General features: G+C 32.6%; 3 protein-coding genes across 3 annotated transcripts; all 3 read right to left on the bottom strand.

Moving 5' to 3' along the window:
• Positions 1 to 1,474: 1,474 nt before the first annotated feature.
• On the bottom strand, positions 1,475 to 2,248 carry LOC146996183 (heat shock cognate 71 kDa protein-like; the record flags this gene model as incomplete). Its single annotated transcript, XM_085821383.1, has 1 exon — positions 1,475 to 2,248. A coding segment is annotated over one exon (774 nt), but the record flags the coding sequence as incomplete, so codon positions are not given.
• A 10,938-nt stretch (positions 2,249 to 13,186) lies between these two features.
• Positions 13,187 to 13,951, bottom strand: LOC146996182 (heat shock cognate 71 kDa protein-like; the record flags this gene model as incomplete). The annotated part of the gene is made up of 1 exon (XM_085821382.1): positions 13,187 to 13,951. A coding segment is annotated over one exon (765 nt), but the record flags the coding sequence as incomplete, so codon positions are not given.
• A 5,106-nt stretch (positions 13,952 to 19,057) lies between these two features.
• Positions 19,058 to 19,822, bottom strand: LOC146996181 (heat shock cognate 71 kDa protein-like; the record flags this gene model as incomplete). The annotated part of the gene is made up of 1 exon (XM_085821381.1): positions 19,058 to 19,822. A coding segment is annotated over one exon (765 nt), but the record flags the coding sequence as incomplete, so codon positions are not given.
• Positions 19,823 to 21,822: the final 2,000 nt, after the last annotated feature.

Here is a 21,822-nt window from a genome sequence, read left to right as displayed (position 1 = left end):
TGTTATCGAATATAACAACTCCCCTCATACGGTAACTAAGTTCACCCCAGCATACTTACTATTTGGTAACCTCCCTTTTGAATCTCCAATTGATCAAAATAAATACCCTTCCTTAAATGAAGCAAGGGCTTTTGCAAAGAAAAGAACTATCGAATACCACCGAAAGAATAAAACTAGATATGACATCAGATTTGTAGAATCTAAATTTCAACCTGGAGATTTTGTCCTTTACGAGGAATTTGAATACCCAAATACTAGAAAATTGACTTCACCCTATTCAGGCCCTTAGGATTATGAATAAATTATCTGAAGTTAATTATGAAATCGACAGGGAAAATGTTCACACGAAGAAACCAACTGAGATTGTACATGCGTCAAAATTAAGGTTCTATTATCCACCCGAGAACTTTAAATTACATCATGAATAAATCAAAATTTATAAATCAATAAACTATCCATAACCCTTCTTTTAGTTTTCATCCTGTTGTCCCCCTTAATAGTTGATTTATCTCTCAGTGTCTGAAAAGTTTGTCTGGCCTTTTCTTTTACTGGGCTTCTTCAAACTTGAGTTTCAGGTTCAATACACTTTCCGTGTGGGAAACACTCAATTGAGGCTATACTACAAGTAGAGTACTATACCCTCACATTTCCTTGAGCTCATGTTTTCCTATGTTTGTGTTATAAATTGTAGCAACAGTTGAAAAAGTTAAATTTCAGTTGTTGAAATTTCTGAATTTCATTTTATGTTTCTGCAGCATCGTGTACAAAAAACTGGTATGGATGTTGGAAGTTAAATTTTGTTTTGTTATCATTAATAAGAGAAAAATAGAGTGACAAAATATGTTAAAAACCTAGCAAAATGTGTATTTTCAACAAGAGTATAAGAGCTCTAGTATCGTGACATAAAACTCAAATGTTTTCAGTGCCAATGCTAATCCATAATTCTAGCGCTAATTAAATGATCCGGAGATCTCGAAAGACCAGTAAAAGACTGAAGATGAGCCTGAATGACAACTCTAATGATTGTACGGACTCTAATGATTACACAAACTGTGAATGGCATACCCTTAGATATAAACTTACAAATTCAGTTATATTACTATTTCCTACTGCCACGTAGCTAACCAGCAATATGTTATTAGTGCTTTATTTGTTCTGCACTTAGTTACTATATTATAATTTCATTAATCATTTATTATATTTTATATACTGTATTCATTATATTCAAATATTTTATGTCATATTTCATGTAAACATTTTGTGTGCCTTGAGATAAATCCAATCAGTTTTCCTACTAACTTAATTTCCTAATAACTAAATTTTCTGCTCTCAATATCTGGACTGACTTGGGTCGACGGCCGCGACTGCAAGCCTTTTCAGATGGGGGGGGGATAATCTGTAATGATATTTTTAAATCAATTGATTAAATTAAATTCTATGAATATTGCTTAATAACGTGTTGGCGATTCTCTACCTAAATTGCATCCCTGTTCCTAAATTTTAGCGAAATCCTTTCTTTATCATTCGTAATAGTGATCTTGTTCTCTTTTCCAGTACTCTTATCTACAGCAGACACATTCAATATGCCATTGGCATCAATATCGAAGGTAACTTCAATCTGTGGGACACCTCTAGGTGCAGGAGGAATGCCAGTTAATTCAAACTTTCGAAGAAGATTATTGTCCTTGGTCATTGCACGCTCACCCTCGTAAACTTGGATCAAGACACCTGGTTGATTATCAGAGTAAGTTGTAAATGTTTGTGTCTGACGAGTTGGAATGGTTGTATTACGTTTGATGAGCACAGTCATTACACCACCAGCAGTTTCAATTCCTAGAGACAGTGGGGTTACATCCAACAGCAACAGATCTTGCACTTGTTCAGATTTATCACCATTCAAAATTGCAGCTTGGACTGCAGCACCATATGCGACAGCTTCATCTGGATTAATACTTTTGTTAAGTTCTTTACAATTAAAGAAATCTTGCAGTAGCTTCTGAATTTTAGGAATACGAGTAGATCCACCTACCAGGACAATATCGTGGACTTGAGCTTTATCTAATTTTGCATCTTGCAAAGCCTTTTCAACAGGTTCCAATGTGCTTCTAAACAAATCAGCATTCAGTTCTTCAAAACGGGCTCTTGTTATGGTTGAATAGAAATCTACACCTTCAAAGAGAGAATCAATTTCGATGCTGGCTTGAGTACTTGAGGACAGGGTTCTCTTAGCCCTTTCACAGGCAGTATGTATGAGAAATTACATTTCATATATATAGAGAGAGACAGATATTGAAGACAGATAAATTTAAACACCTAAAACCAATATTAATTTGGAATCAAAGCAAGGCAATTCCTCAACAATATTAATAATCGCAACCTCGTATAAGAGTTTTAACACAATTATAAAAAATAATCGAAATTAAAATAAGAATTAATAATTGAACAAACTCGAAAAATAAAAATGCGAAAGGGAAAATATACAAATTGTTAACATGTAAGAATTAATCTCCTTTTAAAGAGCTCGGTTACCCAAAGAAAGTTTTCTCGGTTACATGAAATTCTAATTCATATTACAAGAATATATTAATTAAATAGTTCAGTATTTAAAATCATTCTCTGGGATTTGGATATACTTATGGATTACGAGGAAATGACGACGCCCTTATACTTATACTTATAGACTCCGCCCTAAGGGGGTCTGAAGTCTCGTAATTTTGCCTGAAAGGGCAATATTTTATGATTCATGCAGTGTCTCAAGAATAAAGCTTTGAATATTATAATGAATCATAAATAAATAATAATAAACGAAAATCCTTAATACAAATGAGATGAAAAGACGGAATGATTCAAATTTTATTGGAGAGCCAAAAGTGTTAATTTTACATTTAATTTTGAATAAAAGTCTAAACATTATAACGCGTTCGAAATTTTTTTTTTTGAAATAATAATAATAAATAAAATTGTAATGAAAAATATAATCAAAAATTTAAAAATAAGTAAATCAAGTTCAAAAATATAATAATAATAGTAATAAAATAAATAATATAAAAATTAATGGTAAGGAAAGTAAAATATTAAGAAGAAATAAATATAAAATGTAAAAAGTAACAATAAGAAAATACAAAAAACACAAAAGTAAATATTAATAAACAAATAAGTAAAAATAAATAGCATTAAAATTGAATATGATATAAAAATAGTAAAAAAATCCATTAAATGCAAAAATATACATAAAAAAGTTCTTAATCTTTAATTAAGGGCTTTAAGTTTGGCTAAAATGCACAGTTTAGTCGCATTCAAGCCGCATCCTTGGCTCCCCACTTCATGTCTTTTTTATTAAATAAATATAATTCAGCTTATGAGCTCAATTTTTTATCAGTCACAGGTCCGTCAAGGAGGTCCCCACTTAGTCACTCACTGGTCAATCAGCGTGCAATTTTTTAGCCAGCCACTGGTCAATCATCGAGATCGTCATTTAGTAAGTCTCTGGTGTGTCAATGAACAATTTTGGTCAGATTGATGTCATTTCGAACAAATTTATGACGAATATAAACTGAAAGTATGTCAACTTAGCTCAGATCTTGATAGGTTGCTTTAAAGTGTTGTGTTTATTTTTAATTTTCTTAGAGCAAAAATATTTGAGTAACGCTTTTCTTAGGTTTGAAAATGTGAAACGCCGGCTACGATGTGAGGAAGGAGGCTGAGTATTCTCGTCATCAACGTAGATAACAGCGACAGTATCAACGACGATATCAATAAGGCGTTCTTGAAATTCTTGAATTGGTTTCACTTCTATACTGTCCATTTTGCCTTTTATTTCTATTTCATTATTTGTGTTGATGAGATTGCCGAAATCGATGTCCCCTTGTGCTCCAAGATCGTTATGCGATACAAAGCATTCAGCATCCAATGATTTAATAGAGGTATTCAAACTGAGTTCTTCCTGGTTAAAGGTGGTTGTAGCGGTATTCATGCCTGTTTGATTACCTGAGTTATAATGTTTTGGAAAATCAAAATTCTTTTCTGTTTCTTGATGAAGGTAACTAAATTCATTTTCATCACTGAAAAGGTACACATCAGTGGGATTATTATCGAAATCATTTTGAAAAAGGTCGATGTGGTCAGTGGCACTATCAATATGCAAATTAAGATGGTTATTATCAAAAGCTACGTTAGAAACTTGGAGGAAATCGGTGTCATTGTCTATATCCACTTCAAAGGAATCGTCATTAAATTCATTAATATCAGCATATGAATCAAGGAAATCTACATTATGTACCTTCTTTCCGGCATTAAGGTTGCGTTCATTACGGTTAATGGTGTTTTCATCATTACTTTTCCGAGTTTTCTCTTCTCTTCGAGGAAACAAGATGAAGGCAGTCGCAAAACAAATAAGTATGCCCAATAGGCTGTCGATAAACGGTGTTGGTATAAAAACGTAACACAGTACTGTCAACAAAAAGAAGCCCATTTTAAAAATGGCCCCAATTCGATTTTAGCAATAAAAATAATATATTTAAGCAAATAAGATCCACACGTAAGATTTTAGCACCACTAGATTTGATATCTCTAATGATTATGGTTTATAAGCATTGTTAAAAAAGTATTCATTAACTTTGTTGTAATTCAACAGAAGCTGAAAAACAATTATTGGTAACTTGATTGTTACAAATCTTATTAAAAGAATTCTTTGAATATGTAGCAATGAAAGATCTTCTGATATATAATTCATAATAAAAAGGAAGTTTCTTTGTGTGTCTTTCGTTCATGCTGCGTGTAAGCTAATAGACCCAGGGCTACGAATTTGGTACATAGGTGCATCTAGGCAAGAGCCAGTGTACCTCGAAGGGAGTATTTCAAAATTGGAATATGTTTTTTTTATCGTATGTTTTTTCATGAAATCGCATCAAATCGATAATTCTCTGTCATTATATTAGCAATAATGCTATTGTATCACTATTGCCACTGTTTATTGTATCAGGACTGTTGCCATTCGGAAAGATTAAGGCGAAAATTAGCGTTTTAAGAGATTTTAATTAATATCTCTGATCTTTGCTATTTTTTTGGATAAAAGAGGAAGCGGAAAAGCGGACAAAAGAACGAACGCTAAACTACCGCTCCCATAAATATTCAAATAAATATTTTTTGGGGGTTTCTTGTGATACAAAACATAAACGTAATCCTCATATATATATATAACCAAAGATTATTATTATTATTAAAACGAAAATTATGGGAAACATATATTTCAATTGAAAAAATACTTTCAAAACTTGATGTTTTCCTGGTTTTATGAGTGCAAAGCGCAGAATATCATGTTTACCGTAGACTCTCATGCAAAGCGTTTCTTCTACCTTTGGTTACGTGAAAATGAATTTAAATATGAACACAATATAAAATATATAAAAATGTTTTTAATTCTTTAATAGGCACCTATTTATGATAAAATCAACTGATTAGCATAAAATTAACTTATATTAGCGTTATATTCTTAGTGGGAAGGTATTCATGCCTAGGAAGGCCTTTAAATGATAAGCTCAACAATATGCTTCCATACAAAACCATCACAAGACACAACATTCTGACATCATACCAGGCTACGACAGTCATAACAAACATTCTGAACATGGTAAACCGAGTGAATAGAATATAACGTGTCAATTCTCTACATTCCTCAAAAATAAGATATAATAATTTGAGTCAACGTGGAGTGTTCAGAACGCCTACATTACTAAGGGATTCAGCGAATGGATTTAAGTTCGCTCGTGCGATGGTCACTTTCTCGTCCAACAGATTATGACTAGAGAGTGGAAGGGAGAAAGGAATTTATATGTCATCTTCGGTGCACGAACAGAGCTAAATTATGCGCCTGCTTAAAGCTGTTAGGTGAATATCATTCTAACACTTACACACAAGCACGAAAAAATTCATGAGACTTAAAATGGAAATCTTTATTATCTTTATACTACTTAGTGGGTCACAATCACAGAGTTAAGGGAAGTGGGAGTTTAATTAAACTTTTCTTTTGTGTCTCCTCTAAAATCTCAGAATATTATATTGGATATAAAAAGTCTCACATCGCTTTTCCTCCTACTGAAACCCTTTGATTCTTATTAATATAAATAATAATAATTGTTTTCCGTCACTACTTACCTGACATGAACGTATATGTAATTTAGGCACACGCACCCAACAAAATATCTGATTTCGATACCACACGACTTCCCTGTAAGGACTACTAATTTATAGACATTTCTGCTTCAATTGATTTGCCCCTGTGTCCTCGAATTTTAATTAGATATATATTTATATTTCAATTAATTCAGTTCTCACTTCGCGGCGTAGCAAAAATCAATGGAGATTCAAAACACCTTCATTGAAAACTGTAAAATATATAAAAATCTAAAACATTAAATGCAGTTAAAAACAATTTTTACAATTAAAATTAGAGTTTCTGCGTCCAAACAAGCAACTCAACCAACAGGTAGACAGACCAAAATTTTTGGTGTACAGTTTGGAAAGTTAATGTTCAGTCTACCTTTGCAAAACGACATGGAAGTTGGCGCACCAAATGATTTAATCAACAGTTCTAATAACAGTGTCTGGCCTCGTTACGCCTACTATCACTTTTACATTGCTCATAATTCGAGAGCTATCGCATACACGAAAGGTGTAAAATCCATAACCGAAATATAAGAACAACATAAATCGACCTTTTAAAGGGTTAAAAGGCAAAAATGCAAAATTTATTAATATATAAGAACAAAAATACAGAGCTAAACGAGCCGGTGTAAGAAGACAGGAATATATATATATATTTATACATGTTAAAGTGACCGATTGCAAGGAAAAAGCGAGGAGTACAACTAGATGTTATAGCATTCCCGTATACTAAAACATTCTACGGCTACTCATTCTCGAGGTATTCGAGATACGTATCTCACGAAACGAAAATTCTTGAAAATACCGCTAATCTCTGTGCTGAATCTATTTTACAATCCGTTTTTATAAAAAAAGTGCGCCATATATTTTATGTCCAGATACTATGCCAAAACAAGTCATTCCAATTGATTTAAAGCGGTAGAAATGAATACTTTTCTTAAAATCTGCTACCCTAAATTTTTCGCAACTATAGTTCTTCATTTAACTCGTACAGGGAACTAGAAGGTGACAGTTTTGTAATTTCAATTCTGCAGAGCCGATTAACGGAATTTAGCTTGCATTTTTCATACCGAAAAAGCGCGTCTTATAATGCATCTTATTAATCTGTAATGATATTTTTAAATCAATTGATTAAATTAAATTCTATTAATATTGCTTAATAACGTGTTGGCGATTCTCTACCTAAATTGCATCCCTGTTCCTAAATTTTGGCGAAAACCTTTCTTTAGTATAAAATATATTAACCTGTTGGCGCCCGCCAAATCGCCAAACTCATAAATCTGTCATATTACATAAAGTTCTTAAGAACACTCCTGATGAGAAGATAGCGTCACCTCGTGATTTCAATTAATATCGCTGATTGGAGGAGCCTCGTGACGCACACATATGTATAAGTAGGGCTTCTGCTAAAGGTACGAGGAGAACGCTTGTGAGATGGATGCTAAAATAAACCTACCACTTTATATTCCAAAATTTGTCTCATTCCTGTTGCCCCGGCTGCACAAAACAAATAATGTATGAGAAATTACATTTCAGAAAGCCGGTAGGATACCACCTTCAAAGGGATTATCTAAAAAAGGAAGATACCCCAAGGATTATACGGATAAAATGTTACGCACTTAAGATGAATTTGCCGCTGTGCGACTTCTATGTTTCTACATTTTTCTCTAGGCGTTCTTGCTTCAAGAGAATCATCCTTCTGTTACCTGTATTCTGGTATTCTGCAGATTATTTTACGTCCAGAGAAGCACCCTTCTGCCCCCTGTGATGCGTGATCTGTGTTTCCATCGAAAGTTCGTCGTTCATCAAATGTGCTCTTACCGTTGACCTACGTTTGAGGATGGAAATCTTTCCCTACGTCTACGGCGTTCTGTGTTGCTCTCGAGAGCTTTGTGCTTGTGTGGTGATTGATCGTGTTTTGCGAAAATCTAATTAAGAGTGCACAAAAATGTGTATTTTCGTGTCGATTTCATCACTCGTATTCTCGTCACATTAAGTCAAACAGAAGCAATTAGTAAAAGGATTGGCGATGCAAATGATATTATTACTATTGAATTATAATTACTGATTTAATAATAGTGTCTTTATTTTGAAAATTTTAAAAAGTATTATTTTGGTATAAATGTATTTTAAATTTGGTATTTAAAGGATGTATTTTGGTTTTAATATTGTTTTGGGAAAATTTAAAGAGTATTATTTTTGAGTTAGTTTTATTTATGAAAGTATTATTAGTTTTATTTATGAAAGTATTATTGAAAGAATAATGGCTAATGAAAACCTCTCTGATCCTCATGTTTCATTAAGGGCAGCTAGCGCTGAACCTGAAACAAGTATAATTCCCTTTTACGCGCAGAATGATATGGATATAAATTCATGGCTTGAGTACTTTAACAAAACTCATTTAGATAAAGATGAAACGTGGAAGTTTAATAATGTAGCTCGATATCTAAAAGGTAATGCACTTAGCGTATATGTTAAAAACTGCCATAAAATTACTAAATATGTGGAGTTAGTCCAAATTTTAAAAGAAAATATTTTCGACTCCACTTTAACTACGTTTGGTGATTTTGCTAATTACAAGTACAATCATAAAGAGGACATAACGCAATATTTTCGCAAAAAATTAGATATTGGTAAAAAATTAAATCTAACTCATGAAATGATCTTGGAAGGTCTGACGGATGGCCTTCCTATAGAATTAAAATCCTTAATGACGGTCAACGCACCCTCTGACCCTATCTCTTGGCTTACTCATGTCCATAAGCTTATTAAGATTAGCGAAAATCAACAAATCAAAAGTGCACCTCCCAGATTTGTTACTCCGATTGGGAACAGTCCCCAAGATTACAATCGATTTAATAGAAGTAGAATTTCAGCTACTGTGAGACAAGATTCTCCTAGACCCAACAATTTCCAACATTTTCAGAGACCAAGTAATTTTTATAATCGGTTCAGTGGTCCAGGATTTACAAGTCATCATAATTATAATTCTCAAAATAGATTGCCATTGCCACCCAGTCCCTGTAGACTTTGCACCCGGAACGGAATCCCAAATGCTTTTCACTGGTTTAAGGTTTGTCCTTTCAGAGGGGAGAGATCTGATACACCTAATGTTACGCCCCTTGCAATAGAACCAACCCCAGAAACCCCTCACAGTAGTTGACTATTAAAGGTGTCGGGATATTTGTCCAATAAGAAACGTCTAGAGTGTGTTGTAGACAGTGGTGCAACTATATCGATAATTTCTTCCAAACGGCTAGACAATTACGTTTAAAAGTACAAAAAATTACGTTTAAAAGTACAAAGAGTTAGGTCATTTTCAGTAACCCAAACTAAAGGAAACATAATCTTTAATAAAATATGTTGTATACAAATGAAAATTGGACGGATTAGTAACCAAATTACCTTGTTTGTTCTTGATAATAATTTGAATTATGTAATTTTAGGACTTTATGAATGCAAATTATTTGAGTTGAGTATTGATTGTAGTAATTTAAAAATTAAACAGAGAGCTATTGTACTTGACTGCCATTTTGACAGCCGACCCATATCTCCACACCTCCAACTTCAAGGTGGTACAACAAATGTTTATCCATGTGTTAATAATGATGATGATGTAAGAAATTTTCCAACCTGTAAATATCGAACTACAAATCCAAAGGAATTAGTTTCTCAGTCTAACATTTATGTGAAAAATGCTGTTTCTAATACTGTCGATAACAAAGAGTATAACTTAAAAAAATTGTTAAATGATTATTCATCTGTGTTTTCTAAAAATAAGTATGATGTAGGAAAAATTACTATTGAACCTCAACGAATTAATTTAAATTCTGATTTGCCTGTATCATTAAGACCTTATAGAACATCCCCTATGGAAGAAGAGGAAATTAAGACCCAAATTGATCAAAAATGCACCTGCAATTTTTAAGAGAACAATTAGACGAATATTAACAAAAAATAAAATTAATTTCGCTTGCAGTTACATTGATGATATAATCGTTTACTCTTCCTCTGAGAAAGAACATTTAGAACATTTAAAAATTTTATTTGAGGTGTTTAAAGAGGAGCATATTAAATTGAATCGAAACAAGTGTGTGTTCGCCAGAGATCAGATCACATTTCTTGGCTATGAAATAAAAAAATGGTAGAATAATTCCCCATAACCATAATATAGAAGTTATTAAGAAACTTAAAAAACCCCAGTAACACCAAAGAGTTACAAAGAGTTTTGGGAAGTGTGAATGTGTATCATAGATTCATTCCGAATTATGCAACTATTAGAGCTCCATTAAACAGACTCTTGAAAAAAGATGTCAAGTGGAAATGGGATGACTAATGTCAAAAAGCTTTTGACGAAATGAAAAGAATACTGATTTGCAAACCTGTTTTACAATTGTATGATTCCAGTAGGCCATGTCATATTTTTGTTGACGCTTCTCAAACTGCTGTTGGAGCTGTTTTGAAACAACCAGATGAAAATGATGTCCTTCACCCTGTATCATATCATTCCCGAACTTTAAGAAATTATGAGAAAAATTATACGATTACTGAGTTAGAATGTTTGGCCATAGTAGATGCCCTAGACAAATTCTATTACTATCTGCATGGACAAAAATTTGTTATACATACGGACCATGCGGCCCTCGTTTGGCTCAAAAATGTTAAAAATTTAAAAGGTAGACTCTTCCGTTGGTCACTCAAACTACGTATGTTCAATTATGAAGTAAAGTATCAGAAGGGCTCTACCAATATTGAAGCTGACATGCTTTCTAGACATCCTGTTTCACAGCACCTCCAACATTATGTACATTTACGTGATAGAAATGAAATAATCCAACAACAAAAAACTGATAATGTCTGCGGAAAAAAATTACCAAGAGATAAATGATATGATGGTAATTAAGAAAAAGAATTTTTATAAAATTGTAGTACCTAAATCTTTAAGATTAAAATTGTTGAATAAAACCCATGAAAATTTTGGTCACCCGGGAGTTCAAATTATGCTTAACTTAATCAACCCTCAATATTATTGGCCTCATATTAGCGAAGATATCGGAAATTTTGTTAAACATTGTCATACTTGTCAACATAATAAAAAGAAAAAACAGAAAAAATTTGGTCTTATGCAAGACGTACCCCCAACCGACAAACCTTTCGAATGTCTCTCTATTGACACTGTGGGAGGATTTAATTATTATAATTCTACAAAAAAATATTTACATATAGTTATTGACCATGCAACAAGATATGTCTGGGCTTTTCCCTCGAAACGTGTAACTTCAGAAACCTATGCCAATTGTCTAAAACAAATATTTCAAATACAAGTCCCCGAAAAAATTCTGAGTGACAGGAATGCAGCCTTCACTTCCTCTACATTCAAAAAAATTTCTTAAAAAGCATAATATTAAACAACTTTAAACTTCATCTCACCATCCCCAGACAAATGGTAAAGTAGAAAGAGTAAATCAATCAATAGTAAGTCGACTAAAATGTAAAGTAAATTCTTCTTCTAAAAAAGTACCATGGACTAAAGTGCTAGAGCAAGTTGTTATCGAATATAACAACTCCCCTCATACGGTAACTAAGTTCACCCCAGCATACTTACTATTTGGTAGCCTCCCTTTTGAATCTCCAATTGATCAAAATAAATACCCTTCCTTAAATGAAGCAAGGGCTTTTGCAAAGAAAAGAACTATCGAATACCACCGAAAGAATAAAACTAGATATGACATCAGATTTGTAGAATCTAAATTTCAACCTGGAGATTTTGTCCTTTACGAGGAATTTGAATACCCAAATACTAGAAAATTGACTTCACCCTATTCAGGCCCTTAGGATTATGAATAAATTATCTGAAGTTAATTATGAAATCGACAGGGAAAATGTTCACACGAAGAAACCAACTGAGATTGTACATGCGTCAAAATTAAGGTTCTATTATCCACCCGAGAACTTTAAATTACATCATGAATAAATCAAAATTTATAAATCAATAAACTATCCATAACCCTTCTTTTAGTTTTCATCCTGTTGTCCCCCTTAATAGTTGATTTATCTCTCAGTGTCTGAAAAGTTTGTCTGGCCTTTTCTTTTACTGGGCTTCTTCAAACTTGAGTTTCAGGTTCAATACACTTTCCGTGTGGGAAACACTCAATTGAGGCTATACTACAAGTAGAGTACTATACCCTCACATTTCCTTGAGCTCATGTTTTCCTATGTTTGTGTTATAAATTGTAGCAACAGTTGAAAAAGTTAAATTTCAGTTGTTGAAATTTCTGAATTTCATTTTATGTTTCTGCAGCATCGTGTACATGCATGAACTGGTATGGATGTTGGAAGTTAAATTTTGTTTTGTTATCATTAATAAGAGAAAAATAGAGTGACAAAATATGTTAAAAACCTAGCAAAATGTGTATTTTCAACAAGAGTATAAGAGCTCTAGTATCGTGACATAAAAACTCAAATGTTTTCAGTGCCAATGCTAATCCATAATTCTAGCGCTAATTAAATGATCCGGAGATCTCCAAAGACCAGTAAAAGACTGAAGATGAGCCTGAATGACAACTCTAATGATTGTACGGACTCTAATGATTACACAAACTGTGAATGGCATACCCTAAGATATAAACTTACAAATTCAGTTATATTACTATTTCCTACTGCCACGTAGCTAACCAGCAATATGTTATTAGTGCTTTATTTGTTCTGCACTTAGTTACTATATTATAATTTCATTAATCATTTATTATATTTTATATACTGTATTCATTATATTCAAATATTTTATGTCATATTTCATGTAAACATTTTGTGTGCCTTGAGATAAATCCAATCAGTTTTCCTACTAACTTAATTTCCTAATAACTAAATTTTCTGCTCTCAATATCTGGACTGACTTGGGTCGACGGCCGCGACTGCAAGCCTTTTCAGATGGGGGGGGGATAATCTGTAATGATATTTTTAAATCAATTGATTAAATTAAATTCTATGAATATTGCTTAATAACGTGTTGGCGATTCTCTACCTAAATTGCATCCCTGTTCCTAAATTTTGGCGAAATCCTTTCTTTATCATTCGTAATAGTGATCTTGTTCTCTTTTCCAGTACTCTTATCTACAGCAGACACATTCAATATGCCATTGGCATCAATATCGAAGGTAACTTCAATCTGTGGGACACCTCTAGGTGCAGGAGGAATGCCAGTTAATTCAAACTTTCGAAGAAGATTATTGTCCTTGGTCATTGCACGCTCACCCTCGTAAACTTGGATCAAGACACCTGGTTGATTATCAGAGTAAGTTGTAAATGTTTGTGTCTGACGAGTTGGAATGGTTGTATTACGTTTGATGAGCACAGTCATTACACCACCAGCAGTTTCAATTCCTAGAGACAGTGGGGTTACATCCAACAGCAACAGATCTTGCACTTGTTCAGATTTATCACCATTCAAAATTGCAGCTTGGACTGCAGCACCATATGCGACAGCTTCATCTGGATTAATACTTTTGTTAAGTTCTTTACAATTAAAGAAATCTTGCAGTAGCTTCTGAATTTTAGGAATACGAGTAGATCCACCTACCAGGACAATATCGTGGACTTGAGCTTTATCTAATTTTGCATCTTGCAAAGCCTTTTCAACAGGTTCCAATGTGCTTCTAAACAAATCAGCATTCAGTTCTTCAAAACGGGCTCTTGTTATGGTTGAATAGAAATCTACACCTTCAAAGAGAGAATCAATTTCGATGCTGGCTTGAGTACTTGAGGACAGGGTTCTCTTAGCCCTTTCAAAGGCAGTATGTATGAGAAATTACATTTCATATATATATATAGAGAGATATATAGAAGACAGATAAATTTAAACACCTAAAACCAATATTAATTTGGAATCAAAGCAAGGCAATTCCTCAACAATATTAATAATCGCAACCTCGTATAAGAGTTTTAACAAAATTATAAAAAATAATCGAAATTAAAATAAGAATTAATAATTGAACAAACTCGAAAAGTAAAAATGCGAAAGGGAAAATATACAAATTGTTAACATGTAAGAATTAATCTCCTTTTAAAGAGCTCGGTTACCCAAAGAAAGTTTTCTCGGTTACATGAAATTCGAATTCATATTACAAGAATTTATTAAGTAAATAGTTCAGTATTTAAAATCATTCTCTGGGATTTGGATATACGTATGGATTACGAGGAAATGACGACGCACTTATACTTATAGACTCCGCCCTAAGGGGGTCTGAAGTCTCGTAATTTTGCCTGAAAGGGCAATATTTTATGATTCATGCAGTGTCTCAAGAATAAAGCTTTGAATATTATAATGAATCATAAATAAATAATAATAAACGAAAGTCCTTAATACAAATGAGATGAAAAGACGGAATGATTCAAATTTTATTGGAGAGCCAAAAGTGTTAATTTTACATTTAATTTTGAATAAAAGTCTAAACATTATAACGCGTTCGAAATTTTTTTTTTGAAATAATAATAATAAATAAAATTGTAATGAAAAATATAATCAAAAATTTAAAAATAAGTAAATCAAGTTCAAAAATATAATAATAATAGTAATAAAATAAATAATATAAAAATTAATGGTAAGGAAAGTAAAATATTAAGAAGAAATAAATATAAAATGTAAAAAGTAACAATAAGAAAATACAAAAAACACAAAAGTAAATATTAATAAACAAATAAGTAAAAATAAATAGCATTAAAATTGAATATGATATAAAAATAGTAAAAAAATCCATTAAATGCAAAAATATACATAAAAAAGTTCTTAATCTTTAATTAAGGGCTTTAAGTTTGGCTAAAATGCACAGTTTAGTCGCATTCAAGCCGCATCCTTGGCTCCCCACTTCATGTCTTTTTTATTAAATAAATATAATTCAGCTTATGAGCTCAATTTTTTATCAGTCACAGGTCCGTCAAGGAGGTCCCCACTTAGTCACTCACTGGTCAATCAGCGTGCAATTTTTTAGCCAGCCACTGGTCAATCATCGAGATCGTCATTTAGTAAGTCTCTGGTGTGTCAATGAACAATTTTGGTCAGATTGATGTCATTTCGAACAAATTTATGACGAATATAAACTGAAAGTATGTCAACTTAGCTCAGATCTTGATAGGTTGCTTTAAAGTGTTATGTTTATTTTTAATTTTCTTAGAGCAAAAATATTTGAGTAACGCTTTTCTTAGGTTTGAAAATGTGAAACGCCGGCTACGATGTGAGGAAGGAGGCTGAGTATTCTCGTCATCAACGTAGATAACAGCGACAGTATCAACGACGATATCAATAAGACGTTCTTGAAATTCTTGAATTGGTTTCCCTTCTATTCTGTCTACATGATCCATTTTGCCTTTTATTTCTATTTCATTATTTGTGTTGATGAGATTGCCGAAATCGATGTCCCCTTGTGCTCCAAGATCGTTATGCGATACAAAGCTTTCAGCATCCAATGATTTAATAGAGGTATTCAAACTGAGTTGTTCCTGGTTAAAGGTGGTTGTAGCGGTATTCATGCCTGTTTGATTACCTGAGTTATAAGGTTTTGGAAAATCAAAATTCTTTTCTGTTTCTTGATGAAGGTAACTAAATTCATTTTCATCACTGAAAAGGTACACATCAGTGGGATTATTATCGAAATCATTTTGAAAAAGGTCGATGTGGTCAGTGGCACTATCAATATGCAAATTAAGATGGTTATTATCAAAAGCTACGTTAGAAACTTGGAGGAAATCGGTGTCATTGTCTATATCCACTTCAAAGGAATCGTCATTAAATTCATTAATATCAGCATATGAATCAAGGAAATCTACATTATGTACCTTCTTTCCGGCATTAAGGTTGCGTTCATTACGGTTAATGGTGTTTTCATCATTACTTTTCCGAGTTTTCTCTTCTCTTCGAGGAAACAAGATGAAGGCAGTCGCAAAACAAATAAGTATGCCCAATAGGCTGTCGATAAACGGTGTTGGTATAAAAACGTAACACAGTACTGTCAACAAAAAGAAGCCCATTTTAAAAATGGCCCCAATTCGATTTTAGCAATAAAAATAATATATTTAAGCAAATAAGATCCACACGTAAGATTTTAGCACCACTAGATTTGATATCTCTAATGATTATGGTTTATAAGCATTGTTAAAAAAGTATTCATTAACTTTGTTGTAATTCAACAGAAGCTGAAAAACAATTATTGGTAACTTGATTGTTACAAATCTTATTAAAAGGATTCTTTGAATATGTAGCAATGAAAGATCTTCTGATATATAATTCATAATAAAAAGGAAGTTTCTTTGTGTGTCTTTCGTTCATGCTGCGTGTAAGCTAATAGACCCAGGGCTACGAATTTGGTACATAGGTGCATCTAGGCAAGAGCCAGTGTACCTCGAAGCGAGTATTTCAAAATTGGAATATGTTTTTTTTATCGTATGTTTTTTCATGAAATCGCATCAAATCGATAATTCTCTCTCATTATATCAGCAATAATGCTATTGTATCACTATTGCCACTGTTTATTGTATCAGGACTGTTGCCATTCGGAAAGATTAAGGCGAAAATTAGCGTTTTAAGAGATTTTAATTAATATCTCTGATCTTTGCTATTTTTTTGGATAAAAGAGGAAGCGGAAAAGCGGACAAAAGAACGAACGCTAAACTACCGCTCCCATAAATATTCAAATAAATATTTTTTGGGGGTTTCTTGTGATACAAAACATAAACGTAATCCTCATATATATATATAACCAAAGATTATTATTATTATTAAAACGAAAATTATGGGAAACATATATTTCAATTGAAAAAATACTTTCAAAACTTGATGTTTTCCTGGTTTTATGAGTGCAAAGCGCAGAATATCATGTTTACCGTAGACTCTCATGCAAAGCGTTTCTTCTACCTTTGGTTACGTGAAAATGAATTTAAATATGAACACAATATAAAATATATAAAAATGTTTTTAATTCTTTAATAGGCACCTATTTATGATAAAATCAACTGATTAGCATAAAATTAACTTATATTAGCGTTATATTCTTAGTGGGAAGGTATTCATGCCTAGGAAGGCCTTTAAATGATAAGCTCAACAATATGCTTCCATACAAAACCATCACAAGACACAACATTCTGACATCATACCAGGCTACGACAGTCATAACAAACATTCTGAACATGGTAAACCGAGTGAATAGAATATAACGTTTCAATTCTCTACATTCCTCAAAAATAAGATATAATAATTTGAGTCAACGTGGAGTGTTCAGAACGCCTACATTACTAAGGGATTCAGCGAATGGATTTAAGTTCGCTCGTGCGATGGTCACTTTCTCGTCCAACAGATTATGACTAGAGAGTGGAAGGGAGAAAGGAACTTATATGTCATCTTCGGTGCACGAACAGAGCTAAATTATGCGCCTGCTTAAAGCTGTTAGGTGAATATCATTCTAAGACTTACACACAAGCCTGAAAAAATTCATGAGACTTAAAATGGAAATCTTTATTATCTTTATACTGCTTAGTGGGTCACAATCACAGAGTTAAGGGAAGTGGGAGTTTAATTAAACTTTTCTTTTGTGTCTCCTCTAAAATCTCAGAATATTATATTGGATATAAAAAGTCTCACATCGCTTTTCCTCCTACTGAAACCCTTTGATTCTTATTAATATAAATAATAATAATTGTTTTCCGTCACTACTTACCTGACATGAACGTATATGTAATTTAGGCACACGCACCCAACAAAATATCTGATTTCGATACCACACGACTTCCCTGTAAGGACTACTAATTTATAGACATTTCTGCTTCAATTGATTTGCCCCTGTGTCCTCGAATTTTAATTAGATATATATTTATATTTCAATTAATTCAGTTCTCAATTCGCGGCGTAGCAAAAATCAATGGAGATTCAAAACACCTTCATTGAAAACTGTAAAATATATAAAAATCTAAAACATTAAATGCAGTTAAAAACAATTTTTACAATTAAAATTAGAGTTTCTGCGTCCAAACAAGCAACTCAACCAACAGGTAGACAGACCAAAATTTTTGGTGTACAGTTTTGAAAGTTAATGTTTAGTCTACCTTTGCAAAAAGACATGGAAGTTGGCGCACCAAATGACTTAATCAACAGTTCTAATAACAGTGTCTGGCCTCGTTACGCCTACTATCACTTTTACATTGCTCATAATTCGAGAGCTATCGCATACACGAAAGGTGTAAAATCCATAACCGAAATATAAGAACAACATAAATCGACCTTTTAAAGGGTTAAAAGGCAAAAATGCAAAATTTATTAATATATAAGAACAAAAATACAGAGCTAAACGAGCCGGTGTAAGAAGACAGGAATATATATATATATTTATGCATGTTAAAGTGACCGATTGCAAGGAAAAAGCGAGGAGTACAACTAGATGTTATAGCATTCCCGTATACTAAAACATTCTACGGCTACTCATTCTCGAGGTATTCGAGATACGTATCTCACGAAACGAAAATTCTTGAAAATACCGCTAATCTCTGTGATGAATCTATTTTACAATCCGTTTTTATAAAAAAGTGCGCCATATATTTTATGTCCAGATACTATGCCAAAACAAGTCATTCCAATTGATTTAAAGCGGTAGAAATGAATACTTTTCTTAAAATCTGCTACCCTAAATTTTTCGCAACTATAGTTCTTCATTTAACTCGTACAGGGAACTAGAAGGTGACAGTTTTGTAATTTCAATTCTGCAGAGACGATTAACGGAATTTAGCTTGCATTTTTCATACCGAAAAAGCGCGTCTTATGATGCATCTTATTAATCTGTAATGATATTTTTAAATCAATTGATTAAATTAAATTCTATGAATATTGCTTAATAACGTGTTGGCGATTCTCTACCTAAATTGCATCCCTGTTCCTAAATTTTGGCGAAATCCTTTCTTTATCATTCGTAATAGTGATCTTGTTCTCTTTTCCAGTACTCTTATCTACAGCAGACACATTCAATATGCCATTGGCATCAATATCGAAGGTAACTTCAATCTGTGGGACACCTCTAGGTGCAGGAGGAATGCCAGTTAATTCAAACTTTCGAAGAAGATTATTGTCCTTGGTCATTGCACGCTCACCCTCGTAAACTTGGATCAAGACACCTGGTTGATTATCAGAGTAAGTTGTAAATGTTTGTGTCTGACGAGTTGGAATGGTTGTATTACGTTTGATGAGCACAGTCATTACACCACCAGCAGTTTCAATTCCTAGAGACAGTGGGGTTACATCCAACAGCAACAGATCTTGCACTTGTTCAGATTTATCACCATTCAAAATTGCAGCTTGGACTGCAGCACCATATGCGACAGCTTCATCTGGATTAATACTTTTGTTAAGTTCTTTACAATTAAAGAAATCTTGCAGTAGCTTCTGAATTTTAGGAATACGAGTAGATCCACCTACCAGGACAATATCGTGGACTTGAGCTTTATCTAATTTTGCATCTTGCAAAGCCTTTTCAACAGGTTCCAATGTGCTTCTAAACAAATCAGCATTCAGTTCTTCAAAACGGGCTCTTGTTATGGTTGAATAGAAATCTACACCTTCAAAGAGAGAATCAATTTCGATGCTGGCTTGAGTACTTGAGGACAGGGTTCTCTTAGCCCTTTCAAAGGCAGTATGTATGAGAAATTACATTTCATATATATATATAGAGAGATATATAGAAGACAGATAAATTTAAACACCTAAAACCAATATTAATTTGGAATCAAAGCAAGGCAATTCCTCAACAATATTAATAATCGCAACCTCGTATAAGAGTTTTAACAAAATTATAAAAAATAATCGAAATTAAAATAAGAATTAATAATTGAACAAACTCGAAAAGTAAAAATGCGAAAGGGAAAATATACAAATTGTTAACATGTAAGAATTAATCTCCTTTTAAAGAGCTCGGTTACCCAAAGAAAGTTTTCTCGGTTACATGAAATTCGAATTCATATTACAAGAATTTATTAAGTAAATAGTTCAGTATTTAAAATCATTCTCTGGGATTTGGATATACGTATGGATTACGAGGAAATGACGACGCCCTTATACTTATAGACTCCGCCCTAAGGGGGTCTGAAGTCTCGTAATTTTGCCTGAAAGGGCAATATTTTATGATTCATGCAGTGTCTCAAGAATAAAGCTTTGAATATTATAATGAATCATAAATAAATAATAATAAACGAAAGTCCTTAATACAAATGAGATGAAAAGACGGAATGATTCAAATTTTATTGGAGAGCCAAAAGTGTTAATTTTACATTTAATTTTGAATAAAAGTCTAAACATTATAACGCGTTCGAAATTTTTTTTTTGAAATAATAATAATAAATAAAATTGTAATGAAAAATATAATCAAAAATTTAAAAATAAGTAAATCAAGTTCAAAAATATAATAATAATAGTAATAAAATAAATAATATAAAAATTAATGGTAAGGAAAGTAAAATATTAAGAAGAAATAAATATAAAATGTAAAAAGTAACAATAAGAAAATACAAAAAACACAAAAGTAAATATTAATAAACAAATAAGTAAAAATAAATAGCATTAAAATTGAATATGATATAAAAATAGTAAAAAAATCCATTAAATGCAAAAATATACATAAAAAAGTTCTTAATCTTTAATTAAGGGCTTTAAGTTTGGCTAAAATGCACAGTTTAGTCGCATTCAAGCCGCATCCTTGGCTCCCCACTTCATGTCTTTTTTATTAAATAAATATAATTCAGCTTATGAGCTCAATTTTTTATCAGTCACAGGTCCGTCAAGGAGGTCCCCACTTAGTCACTCACTGGTCAATCAGCGTGCAATTTTTTAGCCAGCCACTGGTCAATCATCGAGATCGTCATTTAGTAAGTCTCTGGTGTGTCAATGAACAATTTTGGTCAGATTGATGTCATTTCGAACAAATTTATGACGAATATAAACTGAAAGTATGTCAACTTAGCTCAGATCTTGATAGGTTGCTTTAAAGTGTTATGTTTATTTTTAATTTTCTTAGAGCAAAAATATTTGAGTAACGCTTTTCTTAGGTTTGAAAATGTGAAACGCCGGCTACGATGTGAGGAAGGAGGCTGAGTATTCTCGTCATCAACGTAGATAACAGCGACAGTATCAACGACGATATCAATAAGGCGTTCTTGAAATTCTTGAATTGGTTTCACTTCTATACTGTCCATTTTGCCTTTTATTTCTATTTCATTATTTGTGTTGATGAGATTGCCGAAATCGATGTCCCCTTGTGCTCCAAGATCGTTATGCGATACAAAGCATTCAGCATCCAATGATTTAATAGAGGTATTCAAACTGAGTTCTTCCTGGTTAAAGGTGGTTGTAGCGGTATTCATGCCTGTTTGATTACCTGAGTTATAATGTTTTGGAAAATCAAAATTCTTTTCTGTTTCTTGATGAAGGTAACTAAATTCATTTTCATCACTGAAAAGGTACACATCAGTGGGATTATTATCGAAATCATTTTGAAAAAGGTCGATGTGGTCAGTGGCACTATCAATATGCAAATTAAGATGGTTATTATCAAAAGCTACGTTAGAAACTTGGAGGAAATCGGTGTCATTGTCTATATCCACTTCAAAGGAATCGTCATTAAATTCATTAATATC

This window comes from Stegodyphus dumicola, chromosome 7, assembly GCF_044657685.1.
Source record: "Stegodyphus dumicola isolate Sdum_Otavi_A_Nest chromosome 7, ASM4465768v1".
NCBI classification, from domain to species: domain Eukaryota; kingdom Metazoa; phylum Arthropoda; class Arachnida; order Araneae; family Eresidae; genus Stegodyphus; species Stegodyphus dumicola.
Note: the sequence above shows the minus strand (reverse complement) of the source record. Positions and strands in the feature narration are given on the sequence as shown.